Here is a 13724-nt window from a genome sequence, read left to right as displayed (position 1 = left end):
GGTTTGGCTCAGTGGATAGAGCGTCGGCCTGCGGACTGAAAGGTCCCAGGTTCGATTCCGGTCAAGGGCATGTACCTGGGTTGCGGGCACATCCCCAGTAGGAGATGTGCAGGAGGCAGCTGATCGATGTTTCTCTCTCATCGATGTTTCTAGCTCTCTATCTCTCTCCCTTCCTCTCTGTAAAAAATCAATAAAATGTATTTAAAAAAAAATCAAAAAAAAATGTACTTTTCATTAATGGGATTTCCTGCATAGGTCAAGACTATATTCTGTTTTAAACAACAAATCACTATAATCTAACTTTATAGACTTTAATCAAGGAGATACCAAGTAGTAATAGTTTACTTCTCTAAGCACACGTTAACTCATCAATAATCAGCTCTTACCATTTTTTCATTATCTCTACTGACTTGACCTGAGCACTGAGATTTGCATGTAAATACTATAAACTGCTTCCATAGCTGCAAAATTCTAAGACTTGCTATATGATGTTAAAGTACGATAAACCAGATGGCATGTTATGCCTTCCCATCCTACATTGATGCTATAATTTAATGTGAAGGTAGAACAGTCTGCATTATGCAAAGGCACTGAAGATACATGAAAAAAGCAAGAAAGCCGAGCTAATTAGGGAAAGGGAAAGCAGCATCTGATGATCCTTTAACATTTTCAGGGGTCACACAACCCTTTGAGAATATTGTAAAAGCTCCAAATCCTGTCCTCAGAAAAATGATTCACCAAATATGATAACACCACAAAATTTGTTTAAAATTTCAGGAGCCACGACAGCCCTAATTAAGGACTGGGATCCTGAACCAAAAACCTTTGGCCATGTTAGATAGATAGTAGATATAATTATAAATAATAAAGTTTAAGTGTGGCTTTTAAAACTTTATCCCATTGATTTTAGCTATCTTGCCCTAAGGTTTAAAATTAACCACTCATATAATTTTTTAGAGACATAACTTTAATTAGGGCCAATAAAGACTGCTTTACTATAGTTATACTATAAAAAATACTTACCAACTTTTGCAAAGGCCTCTTTGAGTTCGTCAAGCTCATCTTTGGAAATCTGAGTGGTAGCCATCTCATCTATTTAAAGAAGTCCTAAAGAGAAACCCAAAAGGTTTCAGACTTTAAAAACTTTGTGATAAATATAAGTACTCTTGTGAAATTCTCATCTTTGCAATAATTTAAACAGAAAACCAATACCATCTGAATAGATTCCCATATTAGTAGCTGTAGCCAAGCTAAAGAAAACAAATAAATGAGAAGTTGATCATTTACCAAAAGTTACTAAAAAAATATTTCCAAGTCTCATTTTCAAGGAAAAAAAATCTTACATTACATTCAGAGTATAAGGAAGAGCCTAGGTGCCTGGCAATGGCAGGAAAGAGATACATAATAAAAATTCTTAGTTATATGTGCCAAAACTAAAAGTCAAAATTACATGACCAAAGATTCATGGAAAATATAACTTTTCCAATGATCCATTTATTTTTTAATTTATCTTACTGTTTCTTTCCATTTTCCAGCTTTATTGAGATATAATTGGCATATAATATTGTGTAAATTTAAGGTGTAGAACTTGGTAATTTGATATATGCATACCTTGTGCAATGATTAGCACAGTAGGGTTAATTAACATGTCCTTCACCTTATAGTTACCATTTTTCCATCAAGCTGCTTTAACATTGATGTTTAAATAGCACAAATTACATTTGGCCTTGATATAGAAATACACATGTGCTAATAAACATATCTTTATGCACGTATCATTTGAGTTTACCCCCTTTCCGATTTGGCTAATAATTTTACATATTTCACCAATACAGCAGGGGTTGGCAAACTCTGGCCTTTGGGCCAAATCTGGGCTGAATATAGATAAACAAACATTTGCAGTCAATTTTGATGATAAGGCCCATTAACTTTGAACCCCAGTTAAGTGAAATGTTATCTCCCACAAATTCCATTCTTTTCATCAGTAGACCTGAATTACTTTAAAAAATGTACTCGATTATTATATTTTAGATTTCACCAGTAAAATTTTGTGTAAACAATGTTATATCCTTGATATCAATAATATAATATTCTTGATTTTGCCTCTTGGCTCACAATATTTATGATCTGAACCTTTGCAGAAAAATTACAATACATAAAGGAAGTGTGTACCACAAGGTTAATCCCCAAATACAAACCTATTAACAATTTTTAGAGACAAGGCAATGAAAACAATTGTGTGTTGCTTTTTTGCCTCTGTTTTTTTCCCTTTAATCTTTTTAAGGACTTTACTTTTTAGAACAGCTTTAGGTTCATAGCAAAATTGAACAGAAGTAGAGTTCGGTTCTTATGTAGCCCTTTGCCCTCATACACAAGTCTCTTCCATTATCGACATCCTGCACCAGACTGGTACGTTTGTTACAACACAAAGTTATTCAATGTGTTAAATTTCACAAACTCTATAGTACAAAATACAAATTTGAGAACTTACATTTATCCATGTTAGACATTTTTATTGGAAGTTTAAAAACTACTCACAATCCATCTTTTTTACATTAAAGCCTGATACTCAGTAGAGAGAGGCTCTCAAGAGAGAGCTGGGCCGCATCTGTCTTTTTCACAGCCACAGTTGTCATTTCTGGAATTCATCACAGTCTCAGACACATGGTAAGGCACCAATAAAACAGTACTGCGATAAATTCATCCATTCAGCAACTATGTACCAAGCGCTACATTAGATAACTTCATATTCATGTTCATTCCCTGAACCCTCACAACAGCCTTATGAGGTGAATATACTTACTCCCTTTTTTCTTATTATATAACTTAGGCTCGGAGGGACCACAGAACTGGAATTCAAAGACAGGTTTCTTAAAGTCTTGGGGAATTTTAAAATGACCATATTATACTATTAGCTCAGTTTCCACCATAATGCAATACACACTTATAATGACCGATTAAAAGAATTAATTAAAAACAGACTTTTAAAGAACCTAAAATAGAACTTGCCTGTTCACAAACTTTCCTTACCTGTGATGTTAAGATGTCACAACTTCTCAGTAGATAAGTTGGGTAAAAACACTTTTCTGAGTGGTCTCAGGATCTATAAAGTAAAGAAAGATCTTCACTTAGCTCTGAAGTCAGGTATTTTATAGATTAAGCATAAAAAGCAATTTTTTCTTAAGTTAAGCTGCAACCCAATGATAGTACTTTTAAAAAGTATTCTATACTTTATTAATATGAGGTTCAAACACTTGTGATTACAAAAATACCGTGGAGAATTTATTCCAATTTTCTTTATGCGTATTTAAGTAAGCATGCTTTCAATACAGAATTATTACCCATCTCCATGGATTATAGCATACAGAACAAGGGCACAGAAAGTCTGAAAGTGAGACTGCCTCTGAAAATCCAAAACATGTGGCCTCTCCTTTATCTCTAAAAGTCCTTTCCAGTTTGGGTAGTTTGAGAGTCAGGAATAATCTAAAATATGTGTTTTTTTAAAAAAACAAAGACTTCTGATTTTATTTTCATACTACCACATCACTTCCACGCAGAAGAAAATTGACAAAGACGGTTCTGGACATAACCCCGCCTGCCCCACCCTTCATTCCTGCTGACCAGTGGCTTCTGACTAAATCCTTCCACGTCTCCCCTTCGCAGTCAGTAGGGCTGAACAGGCCAGAAGTCTCTTTCCCTCTTCATGCCCCTCCAGCACACATAGACCTCTATCCTCACACAATTTTTGCCAATATTTTAGGCATCTGTTAGCTGCCTAGTTCCTACCCTCAAGGTATTTACAATCTAGGGAAGTCAAACATATAAACAACTACAATTCAACACAAAATGAATTAGTGGCGGCAATAAAAGATACAGAAAGTGCCTGGCAGGGTAGCTCCGTTGGTTTGACAGGCAAGGTTGCGGTTTGACCCGTGGCCTGTCATGGCGCATACACTAATCAACCAATGAGTGAGTGTCTGGATGGGTGGAACGACAAACTGATGTCGATGTCTATCTCTCTGTCTGTCTGTCTGTCTGTCTCTCCCTCCTTCTCCCTCCCCTTTCCCCCCCTCTCTCAAAATCAAATAAATTTTTAAAAAGACCTATTCTGTCAAAAAACAAAAAGATACAGAAGGAAAGAGGCTCTGGAAATTGTAAAGGTTATTTCCTTCTCACATAGGCCAGGAAAACAGTACTTTTGTTCCCCTTTACACAGGTAGGAAATACTGAGATCTCATGGAAATGATTTGAAGGCACCCATATGCTTAAAAATGTATTAATACAACACAGCATTAAAAACCCCAAACTATACGTGCAAGTTTTCTAATTTCTCAGTCCTGTGTAATTGCCTCAATGAAAGCTTAAAGTGACTTCTTTACACCTGTCATTCAGACTTTTCATCCACAGGAGACATTAAGAGGCATACTGGAGTAAGAATAAAAAGGAGAACTGGAACTGTATATACCCAGAACATTTCCAGGCAAGTTTGGTCCAGAATAACACAATAGTTTAAGTTAGGAGACTTTCATTTAAATATATCCAAATGTATTTATTTATAATTATTTGAAAGTAAATAACTAAATGCTACTCTGAAGTATGTGAGCTAAAACTAGAAAATACAAATGAAAGAAAATGGGGAATAAATGAATGGCTAAGTAATTGTGAGCAGTTACATAAACACAGTACAGGTAAAAAGTAGGTTTACCATTGTGAGTATGTGAAACCGAGTTTATTCTTGTATTACTATTGTGTTATTTTCCATACGAACAACGGTAAATGTATTTTTGCCCCACCCTGTTTAAGGCATAAGTTCTACTAAGAACCTTTTAAATGGGATTTATGAAAAGTTATCTCATTTGCCCTATAATTATTGACTACAGAGAATAATAGATCTCCTTCATATATAAAAATTATAAGCCTTTAGTCAAAGTAATTTAAGGAGGATGGGTCTAAAGAAAACCTGTCAGCTACTTTTTACCCAGGAATCATTTGGTTCCTTCATTAGGCGTTTCTAAATATAACTTCAAGAGAGGCCAGGAGATAGTAAAAAGGAAACAAATTTTACTCTAAATATTTCAGGACCACTTTTAAAAATAGCTAACAGCTTGTCAATATTGTCCATTCCTCACAATTTGCACATTTTTTCATAAGTAATGAAAAATAAAAGGTGAAGAGGTAAAAAGTATATATTACTTGCTAAATAAAAAAGTTCAACCTCAAATTCACAGTATGTGACTTACAGGCAAAAAGAAAGTGACTTTTCCCACAAAAGCGAACTTGATTTACATGGAGAGAGAGACACACATAGAGACAGAGCTACTGTTTTTTTTTAAATAAATAGAAATACATTTTCCTTCCATTTAAACTTACCAAATGAAATACTAATCAACAGTAAAATCTCCCAGGCTCTCCGAATTTTTCTCAATTCTCTCATCTGCAAAGTACTTTGATGGGTCTCTAGCTCTTAAGCCTGCCTCCTCTATAAAGGGAAAAAGCAAACCCTCTCTCTCCCTAAACATCTGAGGCACAGGAAAAGAGATTTTCAAATAAGGCAATAAAACAAAAGCAAACAAAACCTTGTTTTTGTTTTTTTTCATAAAAGGATATGGTGTACAACAGGGTTTGAATTTAGGGCGTTACCCATAGAGGAATCTTATGCCTATGAAGTCATCCCTAATTACGGAGTTTGACTAACAATACGGCAATTATGAAACCACTCCACTGGCTCATTTAACTACACTTAACCCTGAACACAAATCTTTGTTGAGAAAGGTGTACCTGCAAATAAATACCTGAAACTATTACTCAAATTCTGAAAGGTATTTGCTGGGGATGAGGAGGGGGTGCCTGTTTTCCCCTAAGGTGTTTCACTTTAGGAATGCAGCTGACTGAGTAATCTATTTACTAGTCTGTGTCATTCAGTACCACGTGGGCCAGGAGGCTGGGCACACACGTTGAAAAACTCATCCCTGGATAATTAAGAGTTGATCATGAACTTTATTTTTTTTTCTTGAAATTGAAAGGCACTTAAAAGAAAATAGCAGGGGATAGATTCACCATAGACTATCCCAACCACTGGTATGCCAGGTAAATAGAATTGGAAAAGCAAGGCTGATTCCTTAAATCAGAGATCTGGCAACACATACCAGTACTTACACTAGTATCATGAAGAGAGCAACAGAGTGAATAAAACATGGAAGAATACAATATTTTACTATAAATGAAAAGAAAAACCACCAGTCACTGCTATGTGAACATTCTACAAAAAAGGTGTGTATGTATCCCCTTTCTCCATCCAGAAAAGGCAGAGCTTTAGAACACCCACACTTCACATACCTACCTATACCAACAGAAACTGCCACCCTGCCTCCTCCCTAGTTAGGCAAGTCAACAGCACTAGTCTCCATGTCAGACGGGCGTATAACACTCTGAGCTACAGCTCACCTACTCTTACTATGATTACTCAAGCTCCAGTTCCGTGTTTCCAAATGACTTTAGATTTCAACTTGAATGTCTACCATATTCACCCACTTATTTATTTACTAGAGGCCGGGTGCCTGAGATTTGTGTGTGTGGGGGGGTCCTCTCAGCCCGGCCTGTGCCCTCTCGCAGTCCAGGACCCCTTAGCGGATGTCTGCCTGCCGACTTAGGCCCGCTCCCCCCCCTCCCCCGGGAATTGGGCCTAAGTCGGCAGGCAGACATCCCTCTTGCAGTTTGGGGCTCTCACAGTCCAGGATCCGCTCTTACTGCTGCTGTGGAGGCAGGAGAGGCTCCTGCCACCCCTGCTGCACTTGCCAGCTGTGAGCCTGGCTTCTGGCTGAGTGGTGCTCCCCCTGTGAGAGTGCACTGACCACCAAGGGGCAGCTCCTGCATTGAGCGTCTGCCCCCTGGTAGTCAGTGTGCATCATAGCGACCGGTCACTCTGCTGTTTGGTCAATTTGCATATTATGCTTTTATTATATAGGATAGTCAAGCCGTAATTGAAGGCTTGGTAGGTGCCAGGCAGTGTTGGGTGCTGCAGATATAGAGAACGAGGATCCAAAGCCCTTCTTTTGGGGAGCTGTCTAGTGGGGAAAACAGATGGAAAAACAAAGACATAATATTAGTGCTATCATGCTATTACAGTCATATTTACTGAATGGTGGGCATCAGGAAAGGTTTTCCAGAGCAAGTAACTTTTGAATTTTATCTTAGGACATAAGTAGGAATACCTGAGACAGATATCACTGGTAAAGACATTCTAGGCACAGAGACAAAGAGGAGATGCCATTCTGGAGCTGGAGAAAGACAGTGTGGTTGGAGCACTGTGTCTAGGGTTTGTGACAGACACAACTGGAGCAGAAAGTCAGGTCCAACTTAGAAGGGCTACAGTAAAAAACTGGACTTGACCCTCTGGCCAGAGGAGAAGGAAGCTCAGTGAGGAGGATTCCAGTCAGGAAAGTCTGAATGTCTACAATTGAACTTATTGCTACATTATTTCCCCACTTTCAACAATCTCTCCTGCGAAATCAGGTCTTCTTTTCAACTTACCCACTTTCCTCTGTCTCCAGGTCTATAAATTTGGGACTAAAATTTGGCCACAAGAAACAAGAGGAAGGGGTGAAATAAATCACTAAGCATTCTGGATTCTTCCATCATACAATTTTATTATCTCATGTCTGGCCTACTCCAAAAGCCTTTTTAGCTAATGTATATAGTTTTGTCTCCCTCCAATACAATCTTTACACTGCTAACTTTCTGAAGAGCAGATCTATGATATATTCCATACCAAAAAGCCCCAACTTTAAAGCACAACATTCAAGGCCCTAAACTTTTCTATATTGATACCTGCCAATCTTCCCAATGTTATTTCCCATTACATGCACTGCACTCTTGAATCACACTCTATAAAGATACCCTATTCCCCAAGCAGACCATGTATTTCCTCACCTTCAGGCCTTCTCTGTGGAATGCTCTTCACCAATCTCCTATCCTTCAAGAGCATCTTTAAGGAAGTCTCTTCAGACTGCCCCATCTGAGACAAAAATTCTCTCTTCCCAGTACTCTCACAGAATTGTGTGTTTTCTTCTATTATAGCCAGTGCTGGATTCTTTCAGAGAGCTCTAATTTTAAATATCATTTTACTCTCAGACCATATGTACCAATTTTTGAATGGGAAAATATAGTCACCACAATGATAGCATTTAATACTATTACGCAAAGTTCTTTGATAGACGATACTATATCCCATTCATCCTCATATTCCCAGCCCCTATCACAGTGTCTCCAGAGTAGGTAATAATAATAATTAAGACACTATAATAACACATCATTGTAAGTTTATATTATAGCAGCTAACATTTATGAAGGACTTATTATTTACATGGACTGTACTAAATGCTTTATATACATTATCCAAGTTACTTCTCAGAAAACCTCTATGAACCAGGTGGTATTGTTATTCCCGTTTTACAGCAGAGCAAACTAGCTGAGAGAATTTGAATGACTTGCATAAAGAAAGTCACATAGAGAGGCGGAGCCAGGTCTCAAACCCAGGTCTGCCTGACACCTAGTCAGTATTCTCAACCATTAACGCTATATAGCCTCCTCAACAAAGACTTACTGAATGAACATATTTCACCATCAAGACTATAAACTTTATTAGAGATACAAGTGTACTCATCTCTGTATTCACCAGAGCACTTGGTGTAATGTATGGATTCAATGCATTCTCAATAAATATCATTTGAATTAAAAATAACCCACAACTTGTGCCTACAACCATTTTGATCATGTCAGTGACCCATTTTAGGAAGCTTTAATTGCTTCTGTCTAAACAGATCATCTAATCTCTGCCTGATGATATTCCAAGGTCCTCTAGAATGGTCCTACTAATCACATCTAACCGATTTTACCTTTCAACAACACTCAGTACCTTTTATTTCATCCTGCCCCTCCGTTCCCTCTCTCCTAGAAAGAACCCCCTCTCTGCGTATCTGCCTCTCACATTTATAATGCTCTCCCCTTTCTTTTTCTTCTCTCCCGATCCAAATTCTACTCAAACTTCAAGGTTCAGCAGAAGCCTCATCCTCTCCCAAATCATGTTTCCCAATGATTCCAGCTCTGCTCTTTTTCTTCAACTCCCACAGCATTTAAAATCGCGCCACAAAATTTAGCAATTTAATTATAGACTTCTGCCTATAGTTATGTAAGTGGATGTGAGGACAGTGCGGCTGGGACATCCACCATCCTATCTGATTCTGTTCACCTGCCTCCTCCACACAGATCCTCAGCCTTGGTCGAAGAAAATAATCTTCCCTAGGAAAAGAGAGATTATTCTATTATGAACAGCTCCCAAATATTTGTCTAACCACTTGATCTGCAAGTCTTATTTCAAGGTTGTTTCTCAACAACAGAGTCTAAACTTCATCTTCCTCTCTTGTACACCCACAATAATCCATTGCTGGATGCTGGGTACAGAGGCATGGCTCGAAAAATATTCCAACTGCCTGCCAAGCTTCGAGGGCCGAATAATTCCCAGCATGCCCAATATCCAATGATTATTAAAATTGTATTAGGGACGAAACAAGAGCCTAGGGTAGTTAAGGGATTTTGCCCAGGATGGAGCTGTGCAGCAAATGTAAAATTAAAAGAGTATGTGTGAAGAAGGTAATTAACTACTCTTACCATAAAAACATAAAAAAAAAAAAAAACGCCACATACCCACTGCTTTGTGGAAAGAAGGCCTATGCCTATTATAGCCTATGGAAGGTAATTTAAAAGCTCCTAACAAACATGACCATGATATTCAGAAGTATGAATGGCTGCCAGAAAATGTAGATAGTGACCCCTCCCTAGCTAATACTAAATTGTTTTCATGAAAGGATAAGGGATTCACTTAATACTTGAACTGAAATCACCAAAACTATAATTGTGCAAAGCATACAGGATATAGGCAATGGGTTTAGTAAAGAGTATATACAGGGTGGGGCAAAAGTAGGTTAACAGTTGTGAGTACACAAAACAATTTATTTTTGTGTTTTTATTTATTAATTGTTGCAGTATTTTTCATATGAACAACTGTAAACCTACTTTTGCCCCACCCTGTGTACAGTCTAAAAGTCCTTTCTTCAAAACAGTGGTGTTAAATGGGTACTGACAATAAAACAGGCCATACTAAAAATAAAAAATAAGGGCACAGATGCTTAATTTCTCTTGTGGCACATTTATTCCTACATATGACGTGCTCGTGCTCCACTATCCTTAATATTGCTTAATTTCAGCCTCTTAAATGTTAAGTGCTGTGAATAGCCACTCCCACTGTATCAGTGCTAATAACTTAGTGTACTGTAAACATAACCAAACACTCAAGTATCTATGTGATTTACCTTTTATTTTAGGATTTCTTTTTCATGTATAAGCATCGCTATGGTACCCAAACCTTTTTAGTGATTAGTTTGTAACCAACTGTTTTTTCCCAAGGTGCATGTGGTTTGAAGTTTTGTTTGTTTCCGTCTAGAAAACTTTAATAGACTTTTGGAAAAGGAGTAACTGCAACAGCTTAAGAGGTTATATGTCTCTTTCTCAATTTAATGATTTGTTACTCTTCAAGTCAAAACAAATGAGTCAGACTCTAAATGTCCTCACACGTGTGTGATGGGTTCCTAGTTCTGAAAGTTTAGGAAAGGTTCAAGCAGAAGGAAGAAGTGGTAAAGGATTTTACTGTTCATTATTCTAGCACCTCAGCATTATTAAAAATTGCTTATTGTTATCAACGGGATAAGCAAACTTCTATGAAAGCAATATTCAACATGTACAGCTCACTTTCCTCAGCAAGGTTGCTTTTCAAGCCTAGATCTGGTAGTTCTACTTGACATTTCAGCTGAAAATTGGTAAAACTATATACGGGGGACACTGCTACATAAAACTAGCAGTATTTTCCCACGAGGCATTGTAATATATGCTGTTAGGCTATACAGTATTCGTGACTAAAGATGAAAGCAACTGGCTGATGGAACATAAGTCTGGATATATTTAGCAACTATGTTTCTACAACTCATTTAGATGAAAATAACACACACACACACAAACCTAACATTTTAGGTTAATATAGAATACCATTTGAGAGACATTTGTGAAGTGACCTAAAATACTTTAGCTACTATTTCCGTGATAAAATATGTTTCAAATTCCAAATCAATTGAGAAACAAACTTGGGAAGGCTCCATCAGTGACTAAAGGCTGACTCTATCCTTTATCCAACCACAAGTAGCAGCCTACCTATAACTGCAATTTTTGCCCTGGGTTGATCCAAGAACTTGAAGGAGAATTAAACATTAGCTTATTATTTAATGTGAAGGAGAGATTGTTATCTCCTGCATGTATGCCGCTCCGACAACCCCTGAGGATGCATGAGAAGTATGAAGGGTTATTAAGAAGGGCAAGGGAGCCCTGCGGTGTGGCTCAGTGGTTGAGCGTCTTCCTATGAACCAGGAGGTCACAGTTCGATTCCCGGTCAGGGCACTTGCCCGGGTTGTGGGCTCGATCCCCAGTGTGGGGCGTGCAGGAGGCAACCGATTGATGATTCTCTCTCATCATTGATGTTTCTATTTCTCTCTCCCTCTCTCTGAAATCAAAATACATTAAAAAAAAAAAGGGCAGGGGAGCAGAGATGGCTGTTATTTGCAAAGTCATGCGTGGGGGAGTGTATAGAGAATATCTACAACTAAGCAACCTAAAAAAAAGGTGTGAGCTCCTTGAAAGCAGTGTTGGTACCTTGACTTTGCATCTTGGCTCACAATAAGCACCTACGAAATGTTTATTGAATAAACTCTGATAGAGGCAATAGGAAAAGTGAATGTAACTTAAACATTACGCAGGCGAAATAGCTGTCCATATGGTTTTAAAAATGCATACTCTATTAGAGAAAGCTGTGAACAAAATAGTCAAGGCATAATAATGTTCCCACATTTTTCCCATGCAATTGGCCTGTTAGTATGTTTTAACTATCTACTCTTGATTAATACTTCAAGCTACTGCAAAACTCTTCAAGATGTCTGCAACCTGTCCTTAAAATTTAGCTGCAAGTCAAACAGAAAGAATTTTCTTCAGAAACAGTTTTTACTTGCAACAATTCTGGTAATCCAGAAGCGCATTTCACCGTTACAATACACATCATGTACAAATTATGTTTTGACAAGCCTGCAATTTATAGACAAAAGTAAGATTTAGAAATACATGTAAATTATCCCAAACTAAAGCTATACTTAAATTTTTTATTATGAAAATTTTCAATATATACCAAGGTAAGAGAAAATAATTAAACAAACACCATAAACCCATATCCAAAGTCTACATTTATCAGGAATTTCCCACCACTGCTTTTCTATACTCCCTTCCTGCCCCTTGTCTTCTTTTACCCCCTTCCCTTCCTCCCTTTTCCCTATCCTGAATTATTTTAAAGCAAACCCCAGACATCCCAGTATTTCATTTTCTAGAAATGCTTCTATTTTATTCTAAAATCTATCATAAGCTAGATTCTAACTGATTTTTTTTTCAAGCACCGATACCTATGAGTCACTTAAATCCCAAAGGGCACCCAAGCCTGTGTCATTTCCTGGAGAAATATCCAATACCCATTTTAAGTAAAGTTTCCTTTCAGTTTTTGTACTTTATATATATAAAAAAAGATATGATCTTAAAGCAATGGCTATCTAAAAATAAGTTAGTAACTTTTCCAATAAAAGAAACATTCAACTCAATTTAGTCAGATTGAAGACATTCTTTAAATTCTTGCCAGACAAGAATTTTGTAGATATTTAATGTACATCTTAATGACATCCTAAAAGCCCCTTTGCTTGTGATGAAGAATACTATATCAAACCCAAAGATAACAAATACTACTACTCCTTCCCCCATCTTTACAAATCTAAGGTGTATTAATTGCTTGGCTTGAAATAGTGCACTCTCCTTTTAACAAGGTCTAATCCTTTCCATAGTTCCTAAATAAATCTTGACACTTTCCAAAAATATCCAAACGTATCTGCTGCTGATGAAATTAATTAATCTTCACACCTGAGGGGTATTTCCATTCTCCTTCCCTTAGAAAATTTACAACGAAGCAAAGGGCAACACACACACACACACCCCCCACAAGGCAGGATCAGACTAGTTAACATGCTCAAACCAAATATTATGATGTAGAACTCAGAAATCGCTAGAGATACAATTTCAGCTTAGACTTTGAGCTAAGTTGAGAGCTTATCTATTAGTCACTGAAAGTACCTTCTGCAGTGCTACGTACGCTGCTTATATGGTTCTCAAATATAGCACTTGTTAATTGAAAACTAGATTATTTTATGTCATATTCCACTTTTTACTTCATACAGGTATACTAATACAACCACTCTGAGACATTACCCTTAACTCAGACTCAGGATTTATATAACTAGCTATATTGAAATAAGGAGAAATAAAACTTATAGGATCACCATGTAATGAAAAACCCTGGTGATTCTGTGAACATCAAAATCACTTATCACTACTATGTTATAAAATAACACCACCAAAATGTCACCACCAATGGTTTTCATTTTTTAGTAAAGTATAAATAAACATTAGGACAACTGTTTGTCAGAAGTAATTTTGTAAGAGTTGATAGAATACCAGTCTAATCAGGACATGTTGTCATGACAGCTACCTCCTCTTCTATTGCATAGAATGCAGAAAAACCATTTAACAGGGAA

General features: G+C 37.2%; 1 protein-coding gene across 6 annotated transcripts in view; it reads right to left on the bottom strand.

The window, feature by feature from the left end:
* The window catches only part of PLS3 (plastin 3), a 96921-nt gene that overhangs the window by 36285 nt on the left and 46912 nt on the right, over positions 1-13724 (bottom strand). For 3 of the 6 annotated variants that reach the window (XM_005879913.2, XM_005879912.2, XM_014528070.1), the window contains exons 2-3: positions 3031-3103; positions 1024-1107 (exon numbers count right to left, since the gene is read on the bottom strand). In XM_005879913.2, coding sequence (XP_005879975.1) covers positions 1024-1087 — 64 coding nt within the window. In that variant the 5' untranslated portion in view covers positions 1088-1107; positions 3031-3103. Of the gene's footprint in view, positions 1-1023; positions 1108-2538; positions 2690-3030; positions 3104-5370; positions 5438-13724 lie in introns of those variants that run through there. The other 3 variants (XM_014528072.1, XM_014528071.1, XM_014528073.1) reach the window with 3 other exon arrangements.

Source organism: Myotis brandtii, unplaced genomic scaffold (assembly GCF_000412655.1).
Source record: "Myotis brandtii unplaced genomic scaffold, ASM41265v1 scaffold613, whole genome shotgun sequence".
Classification (NCBI taxonomy): domain Eukaryota; kingdom Metazoa; phylum Chordata; class Mammalia; order Chiroptera; family Vespertilionidae; genus Myotis; species Myotis brandtii.
Note: the sequence above shows the minus strand (reverse complement) of the source record. Positions and strands in the feature narration are given on the sequence as shown.